Source organism: Pithys albifrons, chromosome 1, assembly GCF_047495875.1.
Source record: "Pithys albifrons albifrons isolate INPA30051 chromosome 1, PitAlb_v1, whole genome shotgun sequence".
In the NCBI taxonomy this organism is placed as follows: Eukaryota; Metazoa; Chordata; class Aves; order Passeriformes; family Thamnophilidae; genus Pithys; species Pithys albifrons.
In genome coordinates, this window is record NC_092458.1 from 116223792 (window position 1) to 116248631 (window position 24840).

The 24840-nt window shown below is 43.4% G+C and overlaps 1 protein-coding gene across 5 annotated transcripts in view; it reads right to left on the reverse strand.

Annotated features, from left to right (window-relative positions):
* GRIK1 (glutamate ionotropic receptor kainate type subunit 1) overlaps positions 1 to 3003 on the reverse strand; it is a 117313-nt gene extending 114310 nt beyond the window's left edge. For all 5 annotated transcript variants that reach the window (XM_071564497.1, XM_071564468.1, XM_071564487.1 and 2 more), the window contains exon 1: positions 2732 to 3003. In XM_071564497.1, the coding sequence (XP_071420598.1) occupies positions 2732 to 2861 (130 nt within the window). In that variant the 5' untranslated portion in view covers positions 2862 to 3003. The remainder of the gene's footprint in view (positions 1 to 2731) is intronic.
* Between the last annotated feature and the right edge of the window lie 21837 nt (positions 3004 to 24840).

The following is a 24840-nucleotide window of genomic DNA, read 5'->3' on the forward strand; positions in this document are numbered from 1 at the left end:
GCTTTTTCACATGAGTATGGAAGAAATACTCAGTAAGATATTAACATTTTATTTTATTACCTGAAACTGAAAACTGTATCTTATCTCAAAATTAATTACTTTTATCCTAATGAGTCAGGTTTATTGGTCACATTTTCATCCCTCATTTTTGTGTTTAGAGGGCTAGAAAAGGAGTCATTAGCTAGATGCTGAAAAATAGCTGGAATTCCTATTGCTTGCATGTCCTTTCTCAACTAATTAAATACCAACAAGAGAATTCATTCATTTGTATTATAAGCCAGAAAAAAATAAATAAAAACCTGAGAGCTCCCTAACAATGGAAAATGCAGTAAAACTCTCAGCATAATAATTTGAGTGCAAACTGCTGCACCATTGTATAGCACTGCTTTCCCTTTCCTTAATTAACTAAAACACGGAGAAGAAACTCTGATGGCTTAATAGCATTTTCTTCACTGTCAGAAATGCTCTGGGATGATTTTATTATGTTATCACAAAGAGTGTTGGAGGAGTTATTGCCATTACTTCTCTTTGTCACCTCCCAGAGTGACAGACTCCAGCGAGGAACTTCTGCTGTTAACGGATGTGAAGGATTAATATTTTATAACATCATTACTTTATAGGCAGGATAACTATAGCAATAAGAATACATTTCACATTTTATGCATTCACAGGCACGTAACACACATGGAGCATTTATTCTGCTGCACATCTCCCTGGATGAGTGTTTGGTTGCTGTGATTGAAAGCTGAGCAGTTTGTCACACTTAATGGCTCTTTATATCGTGGTGGGAGTAAGAGAGGGGAGTCAGCATTAGAGTCCCATCAGTGCACGGAGTGACTCTGAACCACAAACACACTCAGACCTTGCAGCACAGAGTCAACACACCACGCAGAGCATTTTTAGGGAAAAGCAACCTGGGCAATTGCCTGGGAGCCTTACTAGACCCAAGAGAGGCAGCAAAGAAGTTAAGCAATGGCCGGGGTGCCAGAGGGAGCAGTGCAGATCCCAGAGCTCTGCCTGGGTCACTGTCGAGGTTTCATCCTGCAAGGAGCCATTCAGGCTGCACTCCAGCAGATATGCACCCCTCTAAACTCAGGCATTCTCCTTCTTCCTGCAGAGGTTACTCCCGTGAAAACCAAGTTCAGGCTGCCTGGCAGCAGTGATGCTTGTGTATTTCCAAAGCATCCCACTGGGTGCTTTTGGCTTAGTTATGTGAACATGGTTTATTTTCTTCCCACGGTTTCTTTGGCCCTGAATTCACCCGTTTGTGGGATCACACAGCTTTGTGTTTTATGTGCTATGCGTGTGCATGGAGGTTCCCCTGGGCTCCAAACAGGGCATGGCTACACTGCAGTGGTGGGCAGAGAAACACCAACTTCACCTGAATCCTCGGGGGGGAAATGAGCACACGCTAAATACAAACAGTCGGGAACTTCTCACAGAATTTCAGTTGCAAGGTGCTGAGTGCCCTCTGCTTTCCTCTCTCACCCTGTGCTGCCTTTGCCCAGCACGTTGAAGGACTCTGCCCCTTAATTTATTGAAATGTTTCAGTCATCGGGTCCCTTGCTCTCTGAGCACATGAGGAATGATGCTTCTCCTTGCTGTTTAAAGTAAAGCTGAGTGGGGTTAATGTTTGCCAGGTCAAAAGACATCAATCTTTAGCTCCGAGCAGGAACACGCCTTTGGGAATTGCGGAATGCATCTCCCGGGTGGCATAAGCAGCTTCTTTCCTCTCTTTTTTTGCTCTTCTATTTTTTCCTCCTCATATTCAATGTTTGTCAAGCAGAAGAGGGTTAGACAGAAACAGAAGCGTGGCAGATTCTGCCAACATCTTTCCCACAGTTTTTCCTAACCCCGAACTCTTGTGATACTTTGTATTCACTATCGCACTTGACTGACACAAGAAACCCACTGTAGGGAGAGAGGCTTCCTGTGAACCGAGCCCTGTTTCCATGGTGCGGAGTTTTCCACTCAAATAAATTCTGTTTTCCGGAGCTACACCTCCGTGCAGCCCCACGGAGCTGCCCCTGCCCCGGGGGGCGAACATCCCCATCCTGCAAGATTTCCCTTCCCCTGCCACAACCGCGTGTTCTCCTGTCCGATAGGGGAAACTCAGCACTCCCCTGCGGGTATTTTAAGGTCACCGATCCATTCCTGCGGCGGTGCCTGCCCGGCTTTGGGGGCATCTTAGAGCCGACTCCGCGGAGCGCACCAGCGCTCACAGCCCCAGCTCCGAGCGGTTCCGGGGATGCTCCGCTGGGAGCCCCGCGCCCAACTTCCCGCATCCTGCCGTCGCTCACCGCGGCAAACTTTCGGGAGTGACACCCGCGGGGCCCCACGGAGCGCGACAGCGGAGCCCGGTAGTGGAATGGGTAGCTGAGCCGGGCAGCGGAGCCGGGGAGCAGAGCCGGGCAACAGAGACAGGAGCGGACTGGGAAGCGGAGCTGGGTTGCGGACCCGGGAGGGGAGCCAGGCAGCAGAGACAAGCAGAGGAGCCGGGCAGCAGAGCCGGGCAGCCGAGCCGGGAGTGGAGCCGGGAGCGGAGCTGGGCAGCAGAGACAGGCACAGGAGTCGGGCTCCGCTAGCCGAGCATCCTCAACCCCGGAGCGGCCGCTGCCCGCGGGCTGCGCCGAGCAGGAGGGACGCGGGTCCCGCTGCCCGGCACAACACGCTCCCCGCCGGAGGGGAAACATCCCCGTCCCCTCCCGCAGCCTCTGCCCGCGGCACTCACCGATCCGCAGCACTTGCTGGCCGCTCCGGGGCAGCCCCGCCGAGGCGCAGAGCAGCACGAAGAGGAGCCCCCCGCCACCGGCGCCCGGGGCCGTGCGGCGGGGCCACCGCGGGCCGAGGGCGCTCGCCATGCTCAGTTCATGCCGGGCTGCGCGGGCGCGGGGCGCGGGCGGACACCCCCGGCGGGGCCCATGGCGAGGGGCTCCCGCTGCCGCCGCCGCTGCCGCTGCCCTCGCCCCCCGCGCCGCCGGCAGCGAGGGACGGACGGGCACGGGCACGGACACGGGCACGGGCACGGGCACGGGCGGCTCCTCCCGCGGGGCGGCCCCGGGCGGGGCCGGGCGGGGCCGGGAATACGCGCGCTGGTGAAGGCACGGGCGGGCACACACGCACGGAGCGGTCCTGGTGCTCCCCGGCACGGCCGGACCCGCGCTGGGCAGGGACAGCGACAGGGACAGGGGCAGAACACTGGAGCAGCTGCCCAGGGAAGGCAGGAATCTCCCTCTCTGAAGTCATCCCAGCTTCCTGGAGGCATTCCAAACCCACCTGGCCGCGCTCCTGTGCCACTTGCTCCAGGTGACCCTGCTTTGGCAGTGGGGTTGGACTGGCTGATGTCCAGAAGTCCCTTCCAAACCCAGCTATTCTGGGATTTTGTGTTTCTGTGGTTTTTTTCATGCTCTGATCCTGTGATTCTGTGACAGGGCAGGGACAGAGGGACAGGGACAACTACAGGGGCAGGGAGAGGTGCAGAGCTGTCGCTGTCCCACCAGCCAGCTCACCCCACCTTGTGCTGTTCTGCCCCTGTGAGTCTCACCCCACAGCCCCTCCTTGGCTCGGGAGAAGTTTTCCCCCCGTGGGGACAAGGTGGAGGGCAGAGTTTCTGCAGTGTGTTTGCTACCCTGGCCCTCTGCAGCCAGGTGAGGGACAGGATACATGTCCCCTCAGTGCACGTCCCCAGGAGCCTCAGCAGAGGGACAGCAGGGTGCTCACCTGGGGTCAGGTGCTCTCAAAGTTCAAGTGATGAAAACTCAAGGCCAGTTCTGAGCTGTCACAGGTATCTTAACACTCCCTGTCCTTGACTTGACCAGCAGGTCATTTTTCCCCAGTGTCTTTGTATTCTCAAATAATTTTTTCAATCTTGTTTTTAAAGGTTCAGTAAAACTCAGAGCTCTTCACTACAAAGTAAACATATGGGTCCTGAGCTGATCTGAAAAAAAGGCAAAAGCACAAGAGGAGAATGACTCCCACCTAGCAACAGAACTAAAATTGAATAGCTGAGATCCAAAATTGAAATAATTGAATTTGTTTACTTTGCATTCCTCTCCAGTCTGTCTAACTATTGTTGCAGAAATTAACTTCTCGGAGCAGTGGCAGCACATGCTGGAGTGCAATGGAAATAAAAGCAGCTACATTATATCTCCCAGCCAGCCTCAAATGGTTCCTGAAAAGCCTGCCTCTACTGTTCACAGAGCAATTTAGGCTGTTCAGGAGTTCTCACTGCCGAGATTCCCAGCCAGGATCCTGGTTAGTGCCCCACTTTGCATTTCTTACTGCATGTTTTACGTGCATCATGGGGAATTTTTGCCCACAATGTTTATTTCTTGTTTGTTTACCTAAAAGACATCCTTTCCTCGGGAACAGAGCATGTTCAATAATGACAGTGTGTGCTTTTGTGTAGGAGTCAGAGAAGGAACCCATCAGACCACCCTGGGCTGTGCTCGGGGACCTTGGCACAATTTTATAACCTGGCCTTGCCCTTCAAAACACGGGACAAGGTGGAATCTCCTGAAGTGGGAAACTCAGTCCCTGGGCAGTGAAGAATAACAACCCCCCTTGGGGCACACATTCATCCACACTGGCCAAGGAACTCAGACTGCACCAGCAAGTTCCATTTGCACAGTCCTGCTGGCACGGCAAGTAACAGTGACACAGCAGCAGGTCCCAAAGGGAAGTCACAGCAGTTCCACTTGACTGAGGAATGGCACTGTTCTGAAAGGGGGAAAAAAATTGTGTATATGACCTCTCTTCTGCACTGGTCAGAGAAGACAGGAAGTGGAAGGTTGTGTTTTCATAAATTTTCACTGGAAAACTCATGGTGGGTGAGGATCTTAAACCTTAAACCTTAAACTTTCAGATTTATAACAGTTCCTCTTCTCAAAGTAGTTCTGAAAAATATTTTAGCATTAGAAATGGGACATTTTGAAACACAAAAGAGTAGGAAACAAAAATTTAAGCTGACCAAAATTGTCCTGGAAGTACTGTCCAGGTTTTTGGTTTTACATTAAGCTCTAATCCACATGACTCTTCTATTGCTTGCAATGTAATAATTCATCAAGAAAACTATACCCCACAAAATCATGGCCTGTTTTACAGGGAGTGTTGTTTTATTTCTGGCTGATATTTCAGACAAGAAATCTCACTACAGTTCACCTTGCTGGTCTCCATTTACCAACATTTTCAAATCTTTAATCTGCTTTTGGAGTGTGTTCAGAAAAAGCAGGGAAAAAGCCCAGGTCTCTTGCCAACCTTTTTTCTTCCAGTTAAGCAGGTTTGAATGCCCTGAACTTTAATATGTAAGATGTTGGTCAGCTCTTACTGTCTGCCACTTTTGCTTGTTCATTCATTGCATTGCCCTTATTTAGATGAATTTATTAGTAAGATGTGTTGGAATACCTTGGGAATAAAAGATGGGATGGGTAATAAAAGTCTGTTCTTGTTATATAGCACAGTAATATTACAAATGGTGACAAAGTCCTTTAGACAGGAATTTGAAGTCTTTATTCTTGTTGCACAATATGAAATTCCAGTTAGATACAACATGTAATTATTATGCAATTTCCAGTTAAGTAATACTTTTAGGTTAATAGCTAAAACCTCTTCTGCTACCAGGGCCTCATGACTGAATCTGGGGATGTAAAGCACCTCCTTCCCATTTTATATCCATGTCACAATTCTGCTTTGACCTTGGAGGTGGCCAAAATATCAGAAGGATAAGTGTATGCAAATGTGTAGGGAAATTGGGAAGGTTTCAAAAAAAAATCTCAATTTCTTGATCAAGTTCTGAGAAGTTCTAGCTGTGTTGTGTTGCCCTCAAGACTTCAACCAGACCCTGTCCTGTCTAAGGTACTTGAGGAGAGCAGAGGGACAAGAAGCCTGGTCTGTGGAGCAGAGCTGGTGGCTGTGAGTGATGGAGCTCCGTGTTGGCCTTGGCAGGGAGGGAAGAGGAGGAAGCTGCTTGAGTGGAATTACTCCAGACTCCCCTGACATGTCTTTAGTTTTGGTTCAGCTGAAGTCAAAGAACATTTTTATCATTTTTTCCCCTCCCTCTTTAACAGCATGTTGCCAAAACATCGCTGAATTCCACACAAGTGAGGAGGTTAAAATAATTTTTAAGCTTAAAAATGTTCAGACCCAAGTACTTTTACTGAAACATCATAACACACAGGAAAGCAAATACAAATTATTCCCCCAAATGAATACAGCACCAGGATTACAGCAAGCTTAAACACCACATTTTAAAAAGCTCTTCTTGGTTCAAGTGCTCTCTCTATTTATATTCCCAGACCCATAAATGCAGTTGTCCCCTTTTCAAAGTCTTTTCACTGAAATTGCTACAGCGAAACCCTTAACAAACTAACATTGATCTCCTCCATTGAACAAGTCTAACATTAATCTGCAAAACTGCTTCTCCCTGAGCTGAAGATACTTTTATCCACCACACTATTTAGCCAAAAGACATAAATAACCTGCAACTCAAACGCAACCCGCTGGAAACCTTTCTCAGCCAAAAACTTAATACACTTTTTTTCTCCAATATGTGATACACCAGAGATTTTTGAACTAGAAAACTCTCACTGTATAGACATAGAGAATCCTGGCACATCTTCCATCAAAGGAGGAACTTTCATGTACTTCTACTTGGTCACATTTGTAGAAATCCAGAAAGTTCCACTAAAATGAGTGGAGTCAGTGTGAGCTTCCAATGTTTGACCAAGGGCAAATGCCCTGAGAATCTCTGTTCACATTTGCTTTTTACAGAAGAAATAAACCTAAAACAAAAGAACTTTTTAGCAGATAATGAGGAAAGGAGTAGAATTAATCCTATTTTTCTTAAACTGCTCTCAGTTTCCTCAGTGTAAATTCCACTTTTCTGCCATTAAGTTACTATTAATTATGAGTAAACTGGTGGGGCAAATCAATCGCTGTTCCAAATCTCTACCAGAATCATTTAAATGTGTCCTAACTAATTTTTCTCCCTCTACACTTATCTCAAAAGAGAGACTTAAATGTCAGAAAGGGAGTATTTTACTTTATTACTGTAGTGCCCCAGAACTGATGAAATCAAGTGGGACCTGAAGCAGAAAGGATGTTATGAACTTGCTATTTATTTGTAGGCCCTTAGTTCAGGAACTGGAGGTCTTTGTTCCACTCATCCACACCTGTGAATCTGAATTTTTGGAAAAAAAAATCCTCCACTGTTTAAGAAACCCTTTAAGTTTGCTCCCAAGAATGAATATTTCAATTTAAACATGTGTGATCTATGCTTTGATAGCTCATGTTATCATTTACACAGTACCTGGAAAACCAAAGTCACAGACAGCTGCAGGTTTTGTTTTACATCTCTGCATTCTAAGGATCTGTGTTTGCTTTGGGAATGTTCTTTCTTTTACTTGGCATTTGCAGGATCTATTTTATATATCCACAAATGATGATGCTATCAGTGATAAAAACAATATGTGGGACTGTATGTGTATAGATAAACAGGTTTAAATTTATGTCTGTGTCAAAACAAAATTGAAAAGATATTTAGACTATTTTAAGATTAGTATATGACATATTTGCTTATATAAAAATAGAATCTATGTATTTATTATATATGAATGTGTAATTTTAATCCAGTGTTACTGAGTGCTATTTATTTCTATTTATTATTTGGTTTGTGGGTCTGACAGGGCTCCACTGTGGCAGGAACACATGCAGGCAATGCTGGAAATGAGGCAATATCGGCACCATTGTGCCAATAGGAAGCCTGTTAAGAATGAAGGATAGAGGGAAGAAATGGGAGGCCAAGAAGGAAAGGTGAAGGAAGAAGACAGACAGGTGGAGCTGCAGCTGAGGCAACAAGGAGACAGAAATCACTTGGCTTTGATGTATCTCAGAAACAGCACATTGTTGTGGCTGCAGCCCAAGGCTCAAGGAGTCCCCGAGGTGGGTGCAGAGAGGTTGGCACGTGGCACAGAGGGAGGAGGAGGATTTTATTCCCTGGGGGATGAAGAAGGAGCTTTCAGCAGCAATTCCGTTTGTACTTTCCACAGTGCTACTTGTGGTGAAATGTGAGGACCCTCCTGGAACCTCTCCCTCTTGGCAGCTTCATTATTGATAAACAAGCCATGCCCTTTGCCAGGAGGTTCATTATTGATAAACAAGCCATGCCCTTTGCCAGGAGCTTCATTATTGAAAAACAAGCCATGCCCTTTGCCAGCTTTGCAGCAAGGCCAGATCTCCACATTGAGCCAATTGCCTGCAGACAGACAGCAGTGCTGCAGCACCACCAAGTCTTGGGTGGGCTTGGGGAAACTGCCATGTTTTGTCTTCCTCCATTTTCAGTCAAGAGGCACCAGTATGTTCTTGTGTCCCTGCACTTTCAGATGTGCAGAGAATTCCAAGATCAAGGTGCAATTATCCAGCCAGTTTGGACTGCCCTGGATCCACAGGAGCCAGCCCTGCACGCAGCTCCTGGAGGTATTTACCCCACTCTAACAGCAAGCTGAACACAGTGTGCAAGTGAAGTCTGCTCTTAGATGGTCCTCCCCTTGCAGCTAAAATCACAGTGGCCTTGCTGGACTGAGTTGGAACATTTCATTTCCAGCTCAGTTGGGCTCCTTGCAGGGCTGCCCATCCCACTGACTTTGGGGTTTTGATGAGGCTCTTTAATATTTTGGTGTTTGACGTAAATTTCTCATCTAATCTATTTCCTGTAATTGCAAAACGAGTTCTACATGAACACAATTCCAGTGGTAAATGCAATAAAGTTAAGCAGATATCCTTTCAGAGTCAGCCTGGAGATCTGTGTACAACCAAATCGTGTTATCCTAAAGCCTTTGCCTTAATGTGATATTCCTTTATGGCTGTCTTAATAACCCCAAACCAACCCAAACTGCATTTCTGTAAGCAACTTGCATATATTTTTTAAGTGCCTCTTTGTCTGCAGTGCTCAAATTAAATTGAAGCTGCTCTAGTGCATCTGTGAACCAATTTCTTGCATGCTTTGCTTTTTGCCTCCCGTACAGCTAATGATGCTGAAGACTTTGGTGTTAGCATTACATTGTGAGTTGAAAACAGTCACACTCCCTACACTCTCCATTCCTGCCTGTTTTGGGTGGGTTTTCTCCTGCCTCCTGCCTAATTCACATTCTGTCCACTCCATTGTGTTGCTGCATGAATGCTCTCTGCAACCAGCTGATGACTTGCCCATTATTTGACCCACTAGAAGCACTTTTCTGCCTTTTCTGTAGGGAACAAAAGAGGATAATACATTTTAGCCAAAATTCCTATTTTTTTCTCCTGTTTTGTATCAAAAAATTAAGGCTGGTATCATCAATTGCTAAAACACCCCTTTGGAGAAGGCTCTGTGTATAACAAGACTCAAATGCCTCTGCTTCTTTTTCATCTTTAGCCATGACACAGACAGTGGCAGGAGAAGATGATCACACCTGAAACCATGAAGTTGTCACTGAGAAACCCACCAGCCCTCCTAGACCTCTTTTTGTTTTCTTGTAGTCCTTAATTAGCTGGAAGTGCAGGTTAATTGGAACAATCCAGTCAATGTAGGGCAGCTTCTATAGCTGTGCCTGTGACCCTCAGTGCAGTGTCTTTTAGGAACAAATGAAATGCTCTCACAAGCTGGGAAGTTAATCAGCACAGTTATTTTTACTGCTTTGGGTTACTTAAGTCTTCATCACAGCATTAATCCCTGATTCTTCCCTACTTATGTAATTTATACAAATCTGATTTTCTCACCAGGATAAATAAATTGGTTTTCACTTATTTCTGGTTTTACATGTTTTACCAAGGAGGAAAGAAGAACGGAAGTATTTCTCAAAATACTGGGAAAAAAGGTAACAGACAAAGCTTAATTATTCTGTGTCTGTGAGTGGACATGCTTACAAGTCTCCCTGATTATCCATATTTATGGTGTTAAAATTGTACATGGAATTTAGGGAAAGATAATTCAGTGTAGCTCTGTTTGTCTCTCATGGGCCTGTGCCCAAACTCCTTTTGGGCTCCAACCATACATTTTGAAAAGGAGTTGGACCTTAATGACAGCAAGGGAATATTGCATCTTCCAAATGGATGGAATTTTCCCATTAGGCTCAGTATTTCAGTGTTACAAGCCAAAACAACCTGAAAACCACACATAATGATGTGAAATCAATCAGATTCTAATCCTGAACTGCAGTACAGTGCAGGCACCTGAAAAGCCAACCTTGCACACTGGAGGAGTGCCATTAAAAATAATGAGCTGCTGTTATCCCTCCTTGCAGCAAAGGGTATTCTCAGGGTCCTTAATGCAATACCAAAGTTTGGCTGAAGTGTCTGTGGAGCAATTAAATAACCCCAGTAAATAAATGCACCTTCACTGATATCAATGAAGTATTTCCCTTTGTGGATTTGGGATTAAACTGCTGACATTGGACTCTAAAAACGTCTTTCTTTTTTTTTCTTCTTTTTTTTTTCCTCAGTTTAGATACAGCATTCAAAGCATGCACAGGCCAAAACTCTTTACCTATTCTTCTGGTAGTTTTATGATCAGTATCCTCATCTGGTGTTCACTAAAGCAGATTTCAACTTCAGTGGAGCTGGTTTTATTCTGGGAGTTGCTGATTAATGTGAGAATACCCTGCTACTGCCTATGGTTAAATTAGCTCCAGCACAAGGCTTTTTATTAGCTTTATTAATTTCATTATAACCTTGCTGGACCATCTTCATGTGTAAATAAGTTATGGAAGATCGCTGAATAAAAATATTGATGAAAAAAAATAAAAGTCATTGCATTGTTACTTGTGACTTTTGAAAATAACTCTTTTGAATATATTTCTTTTGAATTGCACAATAAATCAAATTTTATAATAAAATCTAGAATATGGGTTCCACTTTCAAAACCAGCCATTGCCTTTGAGTCACAGAATGGCTGAGTCTGGAAGGCACCTCTTGAAAGCATCTGGTTCAAGTAGGGCCACCCAAACTGGGCTGCTCAGGGTCATGTCCAGTCTGGTTTTGAGTATCTCCCAGGACAGGAGCAACCTATGCCAGTGTTTGAAGACCATCACAGTAAAAATGTCTTATGTTCATAAGTCAGATCCCAAGGAACAGCCTTCTTAAGCCAGATCAGTAATGGGGCAAAGCATTTCTGTCACAAAATCTCCTACATATTTTAAAAATTTCCTTTCTGCAATGGCAGAACAAGGTCAAAAATGTTCTGTTTCTCACTTTATTCAGCAAGAAAAGTGTGAACCTCACAAGAGGTGACCTACATATGCACTTGCTTGTTTGTGCAGCTCAAAACCTTTGCTCACATCTCTTAAACCATAGAATGGTTTAGGTTTAAAAAGACCTCTAAGATCATCAAGTCCTCTATGATTTTCTCAAGCATCAACATTAATAAATATTAATGCTTATTACTCTTGGATTGAGAGGTTAAAAACCACACACCAGTGTGGAAAGCATTTATGTTAAAAGCCCAAAGCTGAAATAATGGCTATTCCTGCCTTTACAGAACAAGTGTCCTGTGTAAAATGTGACTTTTAGCAGCCTCCGTTCTTCTGTTGACTGCAGAGCAGCAAAAGGAACAGGAATTCCCTGTCCAAAGGATGTTCTCAGACAAATTCAGAGACTTTAACAGTGAACACAAGGGAGTGTGAGATGATTTTGAAGTGACACCAAGGAAACAATTGTGGGAACAGCTGCCAGAGGGGTGTTGCCTCCGGATCCTGTACCCCTATGAACAGACACTCTGGAGACAAGTTAATGGAGAAAGATAAACAGGTTAATTTTATTAGAAGCTTCCAAGGTCCAAACCCAAGAGGTCTGACCCCTAGATCAGGAAGTTCACAACTTTTATAGTCAATATTACCATCCAATCACTATTCTCATTTCCCCTGAGAGCCCACCCAAAGGGGCCTGTCGATCTGGCCCCTTCTCTGTTGATCTGCCCCCTTCTTCTGTTGTTTGTCTCCTGTTATCTTGCAGGTGGCTCCTCAAAAACATCATGGCCTTGGCTGAGCCTAACACCCAAACTTGCGAGAAAGACAGTTAATATGTGCCCTTAGAATTTGAGCAGTTCAGAAGAACTTATGTGACTTCAAATCCACCAAAATATATTAAATTCTTAGGCACCAGGGGCAACTAAAGGCTCAGGAATTCTGGATCCCACCTCCAGCAGCACCAGCAGCACTTCCTGAGAGGAGGGTGAGAAGAGCCGTAACAGAGGAGGATGTTGTCCAGGATTTTCCTCCATCCCAGCTCTTCCCATCCCTGGTCCAGGAACTTCTCAAAGCATCAGTGCCAAGCTGGGTGCAGTTGGGAGGGTTTAATCCAGGGTGCAGCCCATACTCTGACATAACCCATATATATTTATTTTATATATATTACACATAACTGTGTTACACACTCCCCAGTGCAGCAAAGCAGGTCAAGGAGGGCTTGAAGGGGTTATGGCATTTGCTAAAAAAGATCTAGGTGTGAAAACATTCTTCTGCCTTGGAGGAGTGACTGTCAGAGCTTTAAAACATCTTTTGAACATCTCAGTTCCAGGAAAAAAAAACCCCACCTGAATGCAATGTATCTACAGCAAATCCCAGAATTTTTAATTTTGTTGTAGGTGGTGGGGACAACAATCCCCGTGGAGCAGTGGGAGAGTGGAGAGTCCTTCTCATGGTGTGTGAACTCCTCGTAAACACATGGCAAGGCAAACCAGACTGGTTGACAAGGAATTGGGTAAAAAACCCCAAGGAGTAAACACACATAACAAAGAAATTCGCTGTGTGCAACAATGTGGAATGCACAAAAAAAGGGGAAATATGTTTGCATCATTTAATATTTTCTAATTGTCATAATTACAAAGTTTTCCAGGCAGAGGAGTGATATATAAAACTCAGCGACAGAAAAGACATAAATTATTTCTTAGATTCCTGTCTTTGCATTTATCTTTTCAAATATATAATTTATTATCTAGCACCTGTACATATTTTAGCCTCTGTTTTCCAGATTTCCATAAATTAAACAAGAATTCAGCAAACACTAAAGATTTATTTTGTCACTAATGATGATCTAGTAGTGACAGAAGCAAAATCCTAAATGCAGTTTCTGAGGACTGGACTAAGTTTGCTTTTTTTCTCCTTCCTGGAAAAGTTAGCAGGAAAAAGCCTGGCCATCTCCAGGGGGAAAATGTCTGTATTTCCCCAGAGTTACAAAACAACAAGCAAACCTCACAAATATTTCTTTGAATTATTTATTTGTGTTGCAGAGCACAAATTTTGCAGCACTGGAAAAAAAAATTTAGTCTCATCTGCCCATCCATTGTGGAGAAAGAGGGAAGGGCTGGCTGTGCAAGCAGATCTGTGATGTCCATGACCTCAGGATGAAACACCTTTGGCCAGGACTTAAGAGTATCAGTGTTTGAACTGGAACCACTTACATTTTAGACAGGGGAAAAAGAGCATTTAATTAACAAAATAAAATAAATTAAACTAAAATAAAATGATAAATAAAAAATAAAATAAAATAAATAAAAATAAAATAAAACATAAGATCTAAAATAATAAATAAATAAAATATAGAATAATTATAAAATATAAAATATAAAATGAAATAAAATAATATAGATTAAATATAAAATAAAATGTAAAATGTAAAATATAAAATAAAATAAATAAAATATAGAATATGAAATATTAAATAAATGAATAAATAAAATATAAAATAAAATTAAAATAAAATAAAATAAAATAAAAACAAAACAAAACAAAATAAAATAAATATTCTGCTGCTCTATGGTGAGCAGGAGTATTTCCATCTGGCTCTTAAGGGTGTGCCGTTTGCTCAAGAGAAAGTGTCGCTGCTTAATCCCCCCTCTCACATTCTGGTGTTCTGATACCCCAATCCTCTGCCAGCTTCACACTTTGGGATGATTTTGTACAACTGAGGAGCAGAGTGTGTGCCCAGAATTATCTTCTTTGCTATCAGATTTTTGGAGCATCACCCAGCAATGTTTTCATGTTTGCCCCGAGGCAGACACTGTTTGGGATGTGGCCTTACAATGAGTCAAACATCATTTGCAGCCTGATTTTTTAATGCATGGGAGCGAAGCAGGCCTGGAGTTGTAGTTTAGCTTTTGTCAAACCTGTCATATGCACACGCAGCACTCTGAGAGCTACTCTTATTGCTACCAGAGATGGAAGCTCCTGCTTGGATTCATTTGTAAAACCCATTTTTCAATGTCTTGGTCCACCTTCAGCCTGGAGAAGAGAAGGCTTTGGGGTGACCAAATTGCAGCCCCTCAGTACCTGAAGGGAGCCTACAGGAAAGATGGAGAGGGACTTTGGACAAGGCATGGAGGGACAGGACAGGAGGAATGGCTTCACGTGGACACAGCACAGGGATAGATGGATATTGGGAAGGAATTCCTGGCTAGGAGGGTGGGCAGGCCCTGGCACAGTTTGGGCAGAGAAGCTGTGGCTGCCCCATCCCTGGAAGTGTCCAAGGTCAGGCTGGATTTGGAACAACCTGGGATAGTGGAAGGCGTGAGTGGAACTGGATGGTCTTTAAGGTTCCTCCCAATCCAAGCCACTCTATGATCCTAAGGGAAGTTTAGATGTTAAGTCCACTGTGTTGTCTCAAAAACTTGCCTTTCCCTTTTCCATTGGAAACACCTCATGATCCTTAGTGCTTTTACCTGAATAACCTGCCAGTGAAAACAACTTGTGACTTTTTCAGCTAAATAAGGCTATTTTAATCATAAGTAATGTAAGAAAGTAAACCTTTCTGCTGACACAAAAGTAAACCAAGTCTTGCCTGTGGCAGTATGACTCTTTGACTCTGGATGCTATTGCAGCACAGGAGTTGTGTTCACAGATATAAAAGGTACTTGTAAACCCCCACTGAACTCTGTCTTTGTGAATATTACAGTGCTTTGCCCTTATGTGAAATACCTGTAGAACAAAACAGAGTGCATTGCTTTCATCTGAAATGTCAACAGAAACATTTTCTTGCTCCAAAACCCTCTCTAGGTATATGCCATAGAAGGAAGATTTAATCCATGCTTTGTCAGCCAAGTGAAATTCCAATTGCAGGGGGAAAGGTTCAAACTCCTACACTAGAGTATTTATTTTTGAGCACTTAGATGTCAGTGGCAGTTGGCACTGCAAGACATGAAGACAATGAGGAAATTTGCCATGGAACCTCAGCAAAATGTTGTGCTCTGCAATTTAAGCTGCACTTTCTTTATTGGGAGACCTTGGCTGAATATCATGTGGATATTTGTAACAATGAATTATATTCAGAGACCATTCGGCCTTTCTGACAATGCTTCCAGAATGGACCTGAATGGGAAAATTAAAAATATTCCTGAAAAATATGAGATATTGGAGGAGAGTTGGAGGAAAGACACAGATGGAACAGTCATACCTGTGCCACAGAGCATGTTGCTCACAAAAAGGGCATTGCTGGAAGCCAGAAAACCACCCTGGCATCAGAATGGTCCTGCTGGCAAAGTAAGAGCAATGGGAAAGCAGCGGCCACATGTCCATGGTAACTTGATAAGTCAAGTCTCATAAATGGTACCTGGGTACCTGTTAACCTTGACTTTGGCTGAAGGGCCGTGGCAGAAGGGAGGTCAGGTCACCAAAAATGCTCCCCAGGATGCCAGCTGGGCTCTGTGCCACTGTCCTGCCTGTGCAGGGATATCTGTCACTGACCATCATGGGTCTGGCTGCGGCACTTCAAATTATAAACTTTGTCCTAACTAATCCTCTTGGTGTTTGATTCTTTTAATAAATATGACCATCTTTCATGCTCAGATTAATGAGAATTTAATTTATCATTTTTTGGCTGAGAAAGAAATTTTGGACTGATACAGAAAAAAAAGAAAAAAGGGGAAAAAAACCACCAGAAAAACTGTGGTGGCACTGACCTTAAAATGCCTCAGCTAGAAAGTAGGTTCTGTAGTTAGACACTAGAACATGGTCATACACCTCTGAACATGTTTCTCTGGAGTCATTCACTGCAGGATGAAGATGTAAATCAGAATGGATTGACAAAGTCCTCAGATCTGACTGACAGGAGCACCCTCTACAGAGAGGCATTGATAGAAAGTTTATTATTTCTATTCTATTATTTTGCCTCACTCACACTCAGACCCCCATGTTTAGGCACCACACAGATATGTAAGAGACAGAACCTGTCCAAAAAAGCTGTCCGAGCAGCACAAGAAAGTTATATCATGCCAAAAAGTACTATTATTTCTGGTTCATACAGCAGAGTATAAAGGGGTATATACATCCAGGGATTAAGTATATATTGTCATATATGTCTCTAGTCTCAAAACACATGATTTACAGAAATTGCCTTTTCCAAGTCCACTGTTAAAACAAATATCAAAACCATTTACAGGTTTTCAAGTATAAGATGAACAGCATTTCTCTGCAAACAAGTGTAAGTTGTTGGTAACATCATTGTTATAACATTGACATCTTTGTTTCAAAGAAACCAGACATTCTTGCAATTACTGAAAAATGCCAGATGCTGTGCTGAGAAATAAAAGAGGGTAGGAGAGGCAGGAGGGGTCATCTGATTTTATTATGAGGATTCAAATGCACTGAGTGACTGGAGTACACAAAATCCTCATGATGTGTCCTTCAGATTCTTCCTCCTCTGAATTCCTGAACAGAGGAGTTCTTCCAGGGCAAGCAGAAAAAACAGTGACATGTCCTGTTCCTGATGAACCATGTTATCATAATGATGTGGGGCATTTTATTCATTCTAGTTACTCAATTTGAAGTGTGTGAGAGAAGTGAGGAGTGGTAGACAGGGGGAAAGGGAGGAAGGGAATAATGTTACAGACACCACCAGAATTTGTTTCAGTCAATGAATTACATTAAAACTGAACTTCAGAAGATTTGCATTTATTAAAATACATTTTATCTTCATGTCATAATTACTTTTAATTATGTCCCTTCCATATATTAAAATAGCATCAGGATTGTGAGTTTGACTAAAATCCAAACTTGTAATTAAACTGGTTAACTTTTAGATCTGTGTGGTGCTCAGATCGATGGGGACACAGCACTGGGCACCCTCCAAATGAAGAATTTTGGGATGCAGTGGTAACTGTTGCTGGTGTAGTCACTCTTCCAAAGGAAACAGGTGTCATCAGTATGACTGGACAGCATCAATAGACAATCTTTCATAGTTAGCTGGAAGAAATTAAAACCTCCTGCTTAACAGTCAGAATTCGAGTTATGCAGGAGCCTACAGCAAATTAAGTCAGTTTGGTTTAATAGTAACATATCTTTTAAATATTTTTATATTTTAATCTAATATATATTTTAATAGCCTAATAGTTATATATATTTTTATAGTTATCTATGTATTTAATATTTAAAGATAGATATAATTTTTAGGGCAGGATCCCAAGCCAATGTGCACAGTGGCTTAAGCACATAACAGATAAAAAGCCCTTATCCATGTGTGTGGCTCCCAGTGCCCATGGGCACTTTCTGCTGGAGTTTTCCCTCATTCCCTCCCAAGCCATTGGAAAACAGGGTGTATAAACCAAGATGATGTGCTGGCAGCTGCAGGCAGGGGGTTTGGAAACACAAACTGCAGAGACAGGGTGAACCCTCTGGCCAGCACAGCCCCAGTGCCACTGGGCAGCAGCTCCCACTCAAGCTGGAGCTGTGCCATCCAACCTCCTGCCCTGCAGCCCTTTCTGGAGGGCAGCAACGGGGCTGAGAGCCAGAGCCAAGAGGGGAACATGACATTTTTCCCTGAGATCAGCCATCAGCAGCATGTCAGCAGCGAGGAACGAGGCAGTCCCTGGGGGAGAGCTCTTTCCAAAGCCCTTGGCAAGTGTTGATTTATGATGACACATTGCAGAGGGCAGCAGCATTCCCCAAGCAGAGATAACACATCTGCTTGGACAAAGCCCTGAGGGCAAATTATTGTCTAACACAGTTCTTGACCTGCTCATGTCTTCCTGTGGCTCTCCCAGTCCCCAAAGCCTCAGGCATGGCTGTGATCCTGAGCTGGGCAGTGACACCAGCCCAGCAATCTCAATTCCCTGGCTCTGTGTGCTCAGAAACAGGCAATATTTGGTTTGCCCTACCCAACCTCTTTTCCTCATATGCTGGAAGAACATATATAAAAGGAGGATTTAGCATATGCTCAATAAAAAGCCTCCAAAATGGAGAGTAACTGGCTGTTTGGCATTGCCTTCTGAATATGTTCATTGGCGAGCTTGACTTTTATTAGTGTTCTTCAGATTTAAGTATTTCCTAGATAGTTTATCTGTTTTGTAGCCTGTAAGTCTAAAGGCTGCCCTCACAAACCACTTCAAAGCAAAGATAAAGCTTCTTTTATCCCACTCAAAGATTTTTCCTGCTTAAGACTCTATGTGGTTATTTATTCCACTTGTATTCAGATGTCTTATTTCTGTGGCATCTCATCATTCTTTGGCCATGTGGTGGCAAAACTTTGCTTCCTTCTGTTTAGTTCTCTCTGAAGTTTTTTTTCCAGAGACCAGCAGGAGTGGGATGAAAAGGAGAATTGGGTTTTTGCAGAGTATGAAACTGCTCTGTGGCACCTGTGGCCTCAAAAGTGCCCAGACTGGCAGCACCTCTGTTGGGTCTGTCCCTGCAAGGTGAACTTCTGCCAGTCTTATGCCAAATCTGGAGAGACAATGCCCTTCCTAAATCTCCAAATAATCTTCAGTAAATTCAGACCCATTATCTGGCCTTTCAGAACTTGAACCAGCTCATTTTCTGTCAGCAAAGTGTTCACTCTGCTCAGTTTTGATGGATTGTTGCATTTAAGTTACTACTCCTAAAGGGAAGTCCATGCTCCTGATGAACAGAATTCCACTGGGAAATCTAATTCCTCAGCTAGAACGCCTGTTCTGTTAAACCAGTGAGTTTCACCACTATTAACTGGAATTTGTGGAGGCCAAGCAGGGTTTTCCCCCTCCCTCAGACTCCTCATCTTTTGCATAAAATATGCACTGCCAGTGCCAGGCTCAGTGAGAGGACTGTGGGGAACATCTCCATCAGCTCGGCAGGAACTCGCTCAGCCTGGGCATCAATCTTCCCACTTTCTGACTGCACAGAGATGCCACCTGCTCTGAGAAATGACTCCAAGAGGAGTCTTTAATGTTTGATTGGCTTCCCCTTGCTTGGAAAGTGAGAGCTGCCTTGGAAGGGAGGACTGGGCAGGAGCCACAGGGGAATTCACAGGGAAGGAATGTTCCTGCCAAGCCCTGGCTGAGCAAAGTGGGGATTTCAGTGGGGATGCTCCCTGGCTGCACACAACAACTCTGCCTTTCTGAATTCCCACCTTTCACCAAGGCCATCCCTTGGGAGTTTATTCTTCTGCTGGAGGAGGGCAGAGAGGCTGATCCCTCACAGAAAAATCCTGTTTGACATTTCCTTCCCCTTCACAAACGCCATTGCCACACTGTTCCTCCTGATTTTTCACCATGTTCTCAAGTAAAAGGAACAAGATTAGAACATATTGTTGGGGAAGAAGAAAAAAAAAAGAAAAAGGAATCATTTCCCATTTTAAAAAATGACTTTTAAATCTTCAGCTTCCCTTTAAATGAGCTAAATACCAATAAAGGGCAAAAATCAGCTTTGTGCTTGGAGGTCCTCTCTCTTTCTTCACCAGTGTGACTAGTTCTCATCTTTTCTGTCTGGATTGCAGTCAGTGCAGCAGCTTTTGGAGGTTTGTTAATGCCAGGTCTTGGCCTATATCTACTTTTTTTTAAAAGCATGACTATTATTCTGGTTTCTGCAGCGCTGTGGGTGGGCACTGCCCTTTGTAGGCAAATAAAAAGGCCATTTCTTCTCTGCAGAGCTTAACATTTCAGTTTAAAGCTCTAATTCTGTATTTTCAGAGCAGTGTTATACAAGGCAGAGCAAAGTCTCTTTCCTACAGAGATACATTACATGTTTCTGTGACGTCCCTCTATTTCCCTGAATGGCTTGAGGAAAAAAAATGACTCATTTAAAATGGTGCTTGCAAATTTTTCCCCATTTAAAGTGGGCACTCATGAGGGATAGTGGTTGCTTCATTCATCTGACCTACAAGATTAGTTATGCCTTAATGAGAGACTTTTCTTAAGAGGCAGCAAGGCCAAGGAGGAAGGTTTGAAAGGTGCAAAAGAATGAATGGAAGGAGAACATGTGCCCTGAATAATGGAACAGATTAAAACTGAAACATATCCCCATAATTAGTGGAATTACACCAAGGATGAATATTGCTTTGTTTTTCTACACTCATGCAAATTCATTCTATGCTGAATGCATAGAAAGCTGGCAATTAATTGGATACTCTATCATCAAGTATTGTTTGTAATACAAAGGTTTTATTCTGAAGGAAATAAATCTAAACTTGCTTTTAGATGCTGCAAAAATGCTCTCACATAATGCATTGTCATGTTAAACCCAAGAAAGGGAGAGCAAAGCCCTCTGCTCCTTGGGAAGGTGCCAGCACTGTGTCTGAAGGGGCTCCAGGAGAGCTGGAGAGGGACCTGGGACAAGGGATGGAGGGACAGGACACAGGGAATGGCTTCCACTGCCAGAGGGCAGGGATAGATAGATATTGGGAAGGAATTCCTGACTAGGAGGGTGGGCAGGGACTGGCACAGGTTGAGCAGAGGAGCTGTGGCTGCCCCATCTCTGGGAGTGTCCAAGGCCAGGGTGGAACAACCTGGGATAGTGGGAGGTGTCCCTGCCCATGGCAGGGGGTGGAACTGGATGGGCTTTAAGGTCCTTCCACCCCAAACCACGCTGTGATTCCATAATTTATGACTGTGATTCCCCATTCCCTGTTCTTTGATATCAGTAACTGTGAATCTCAGACTTGTTAATTTGCTTTAATGATCCTTCTGGGAAAATTCCCATTTTGGCCTCCTCAGTAACTCCCAGGGCAAGTGTAAGTCCCTCTCAGTTAAGAGCTTGTTAATGCTCAAGGAGTAAAGAGCACAGGAAATTATTATTGTCCATATGTTGCTAAAAGGGTTTTAATGGGGATTAGTGGCTTATGTAAGGGAGAGCCTAACCCACATCAGGCTTAATTTAGGGTATTTTCTCCTTTTCTTTAAAAAAAGGCTTGTTTACTAATGATAAGATTGAGTACTAATTTAATTTACATTTTCCTGCTCTTAGGCACAATCAGAACACATTGGAATAAACATTTAAAGCCCCTTACGAAACTATTTGTTGCTTTTGCCATTATTCTTTTTGCTTTTTTGAGCAGTGTTCTTGTTTTCCCTTGATGAAATAGTCCAGATAGGTTTGATTTGGAATTACAAGAACCACAAATTAAAACAATGAGCAATGGTCTGTAGTCTTCTTGGGGAAATGAAAAACAAACCTCAGGAAAGTTCAGCAACAACAGGAATTTTTCAAACAAACAGTAGAAGACAGGTCCAAACATACAAACAAAATAAAATCAAATTCTACGGTATAGTAAAAGGAAATAATTGGATAGTATAGCTGTAGGAAGAAAAAAAAAGATGTTGAAATTGGTGATGAATTCTAAGTTTATCACTAAAAAATCTTCAAAACTTGAAAGCACTGAAGTGTATTTTTCATTCTGTGTGTTCCCCAACAGACACTGAGATCACTTCAGTGCTGCGTTTGGGAAGATGTGGGCTGTGTTTTTCAGAGGAGACATATGTTTACTTGTGATGTGTCAGGGTTTTGTTGCCAACTTGGTGTGCTCTGGGGCAGTTCTAAAATGCTGAGCTGTTTTAGAAACAGTTCCAAATTAAATCAGAAATATGCATAAGATTCAGCTTCTCTGAAAGCCAATTTAAAAAAAAAAAAGACAAAAAGTAATCTGCCTTTTATTATCTGGTATTAGTGTCATTGCCAATTTGAAAAGAATTTAACAAATTCCCAAATTCTCCACAGAATTTAGGGGGATTCATGCCCAACATCTATTTATACACGTACAAAGTTGGGGTTTTGGTATTCTGACTAATTCACCAATGAGGAAATTGGAGGGTTTTGGGGTTTAGGGGGTTCTTTTGCAATTCCTGAATTTCTCCTGCCCAAGACTTTTTGGTTTTAAATATACCATATACCAAATTTCTGGCCACTTTAGGGAGCACGTCACCAACTGCACAACTGAATCCCTTCAGCGTCTTTTCCCTCCTGACTGAAGTCATTTAATGCCTCCTCCTGCTCATGGGAAGGTTGAAAATCTCCAAAACATCTCTAGAATTTGTAATGCTGGATGCCAAGGATTAATTGGTCTGCTCCCCAAATACTGATACAACTCCCTTATCTGAAAGCAACTTTTTAAATTCTTTCCCTGAACAGTTAATCATTCTTGCTTGAGATGTATTTGGGTCATGTTTTTTCACTCTGGAAACCATTTTAAATATTATTATCAGCCTGGAATATGGTAATGTCCTGAAGTGGTCTTTGGGTTACCTGCAAACATTTTCCTTTTAATATCTTCTCAATCATTTTTTCCCCCTGATTATAATTCCACTTCTTAAGTTAAATATTATTATTGTGGATTCATGTTTTGACTTTTCAGCCTACCAAAAGGTCAAATTTGAATACTTTCTGGCCTCTTTTACCAAGAAAATGTTCAGTGGCTGCATCTTGAAACAGATCACATACTCTGCTTGAAACTACATCAGGAATGGTTTTCCTCTGTGGCTTTTCAGACCAATTAATTGAAGAAGCAATCCTCTCCTAGGATTTAAATAATTATTGTCTGAAACATTGCCCTGTCTGTGTTGGACATCCCAAGGTCCCTTTTTCTTCCCCAGTTTCTATGCCAAGCAGGATGCCAGAGCTGTGGGCTATCCCTGGGGGAGTTGGGCTCAGCTGACCCTGGCACTACCCAGCAATGACAGAACTATCCCTGAGTCATCACCACTGTCTGCAGCACAAATCCAAAATTCAACTCCATCCCAGCCACAATTAGACACACAATTGGAGCACAATTAGAACATCTACCCCTTGTGACTACAGCCACTCCTGAAATTATCATTTTACTCCCTGAAATCCAAGCTGGTCTGATCAGGCCAACTTTCTGAGGTGTTAATTTATTCATTGTGTCCATTGTAACCCAGACATTCTATTTCTCTGTGCTCAGAGTGGTTTGTGGTTCTAGAACTGGACAAACAGGCTCACATATTCAGTCTGAGTGTCCTCACCACTTTATGTCTGTGCTGAAATGTGGATTTACTTGTTCAGCTGCGCTTTGCTGTTGCTTTGCTGAGTTTTCTGTTGCCCTCCTGTCCTTTCCTTGAGAATACAGCTTTTTGTGCCTCACCCCTGTGGATGCACCATCCTGCAGCACCTGCTCCCTCACCTCCCTTGCCTTTCTCCCGGGCTCAGCTTCAAAATTCCTCCTTCTCATTGTAATTCCAGTTCTCTGTTCCCAGGCTCCACTCTGGGTTGTGCAGCCCCTCAGGCAGCAGGACAATAAATCTCGCCAATAAATCTCACCTGTCCCTCCCTGTGCAGGGTTTGCAGGGAAGGACTGAGGCTCTGCCCCTCCTGCTGCTGCCCTGGGGAGCCCCGGGGAGCCCGAGCCTCCCTCCCTGCCCACCACAGATCTCAGTTCCACGACTCACAGCACAGCACTGCTGACATTTATCCTGATCCCTTCTGAAAGGATCATTTATGTGTTTCATGAGCTCTGCCACTTGTGCACTCGACAGGCCAGGCTGGGTTTTCCTTCCTCTCAAGACTAGATATTTATGTCAGATAATTACAACCCTTCATGTCACGGACAGAATCCTGGAGGGGTATGTGACAGTGGCAACGAGGAAAATGCAAAGTAAAAACAGCTTTAGCAGAGGTGTTCTCCTTCTTTCCATGTGTTTTTCCATGCCCAAAATCCTGTGAAAAAGTGCACGGAGTTATCAGCGAATGAGCTGGGAGATCATCTTGGAATCACCACTTGGAATGTGCTGGAGAAGTCAATTCACTGCTCAGCTGAGGAACTGCTTAAAAAGGCAGAGAGAAGAAGATCATTGATGGCAACATCATTGTGGCATCATGGGAATAAACAGGTCACTTGAAGCCTTAGGTATCCTGTGTCACTCCTGTCTCCTCAGGAAAATGCAACAGGACCAGACAGGCTCAGGTGAAGGGCAAGGCAGTGGAACAGGGAAGAACTTCTGAAGAAGGAGACACTGAGTGGAGCAGCATGTTTTAATTTGGAATAAAAAAGGCAACTGCAAAGGGATCAGAAATCCCAAACAGCAGGGAGAAGGTAAATAAGGGATAACTGTTCCCTAGTTCTGTAAACACAAAGAGCAGCACTCACCAAAGGAATTCATCAGGTAGAACGTTAAGACAAGCAGAAAGAAGCACTTTATCACAAAGCCCCCAAACTCAAAAAGCTCATTCATAGGTTGTAACTCACCAAATGCAGAGAGGAAGCAGCAGCCCCTCTCTGAGAAGCAAAACTGAGGCTCCAGTTACAACATTTAGATTAAGAAATCCCTAAAATGCAGATTGCTGGCAATGGGGAGGGACAGCTGTGGGATATGCTATGATGGTCTTTCCTCCAGTGTGCACTTCTGCTCACAGGAGAAGAGGCAGCAGAGCTTTTGGTCTGATGCCATAGTTAGTCCTAGAAGGTCCTTTAAAACTGCAGCTATTCAGAATAATGAAGGATGAAAATGAGGATTCAGCTCTCAGCCTCTCTCTATTACACTGCTGGCCAAGTGCACTTACCAGGCTGTTATTGTTCTCCCTTTACTGCTTCCTATACACGACAGTGTTATTTTATGAAAATGCTGCTTGTATGGATTACAGCTTTTATGACAAAACTATTTTTCATCTGGAAATGAGTTTTAATATT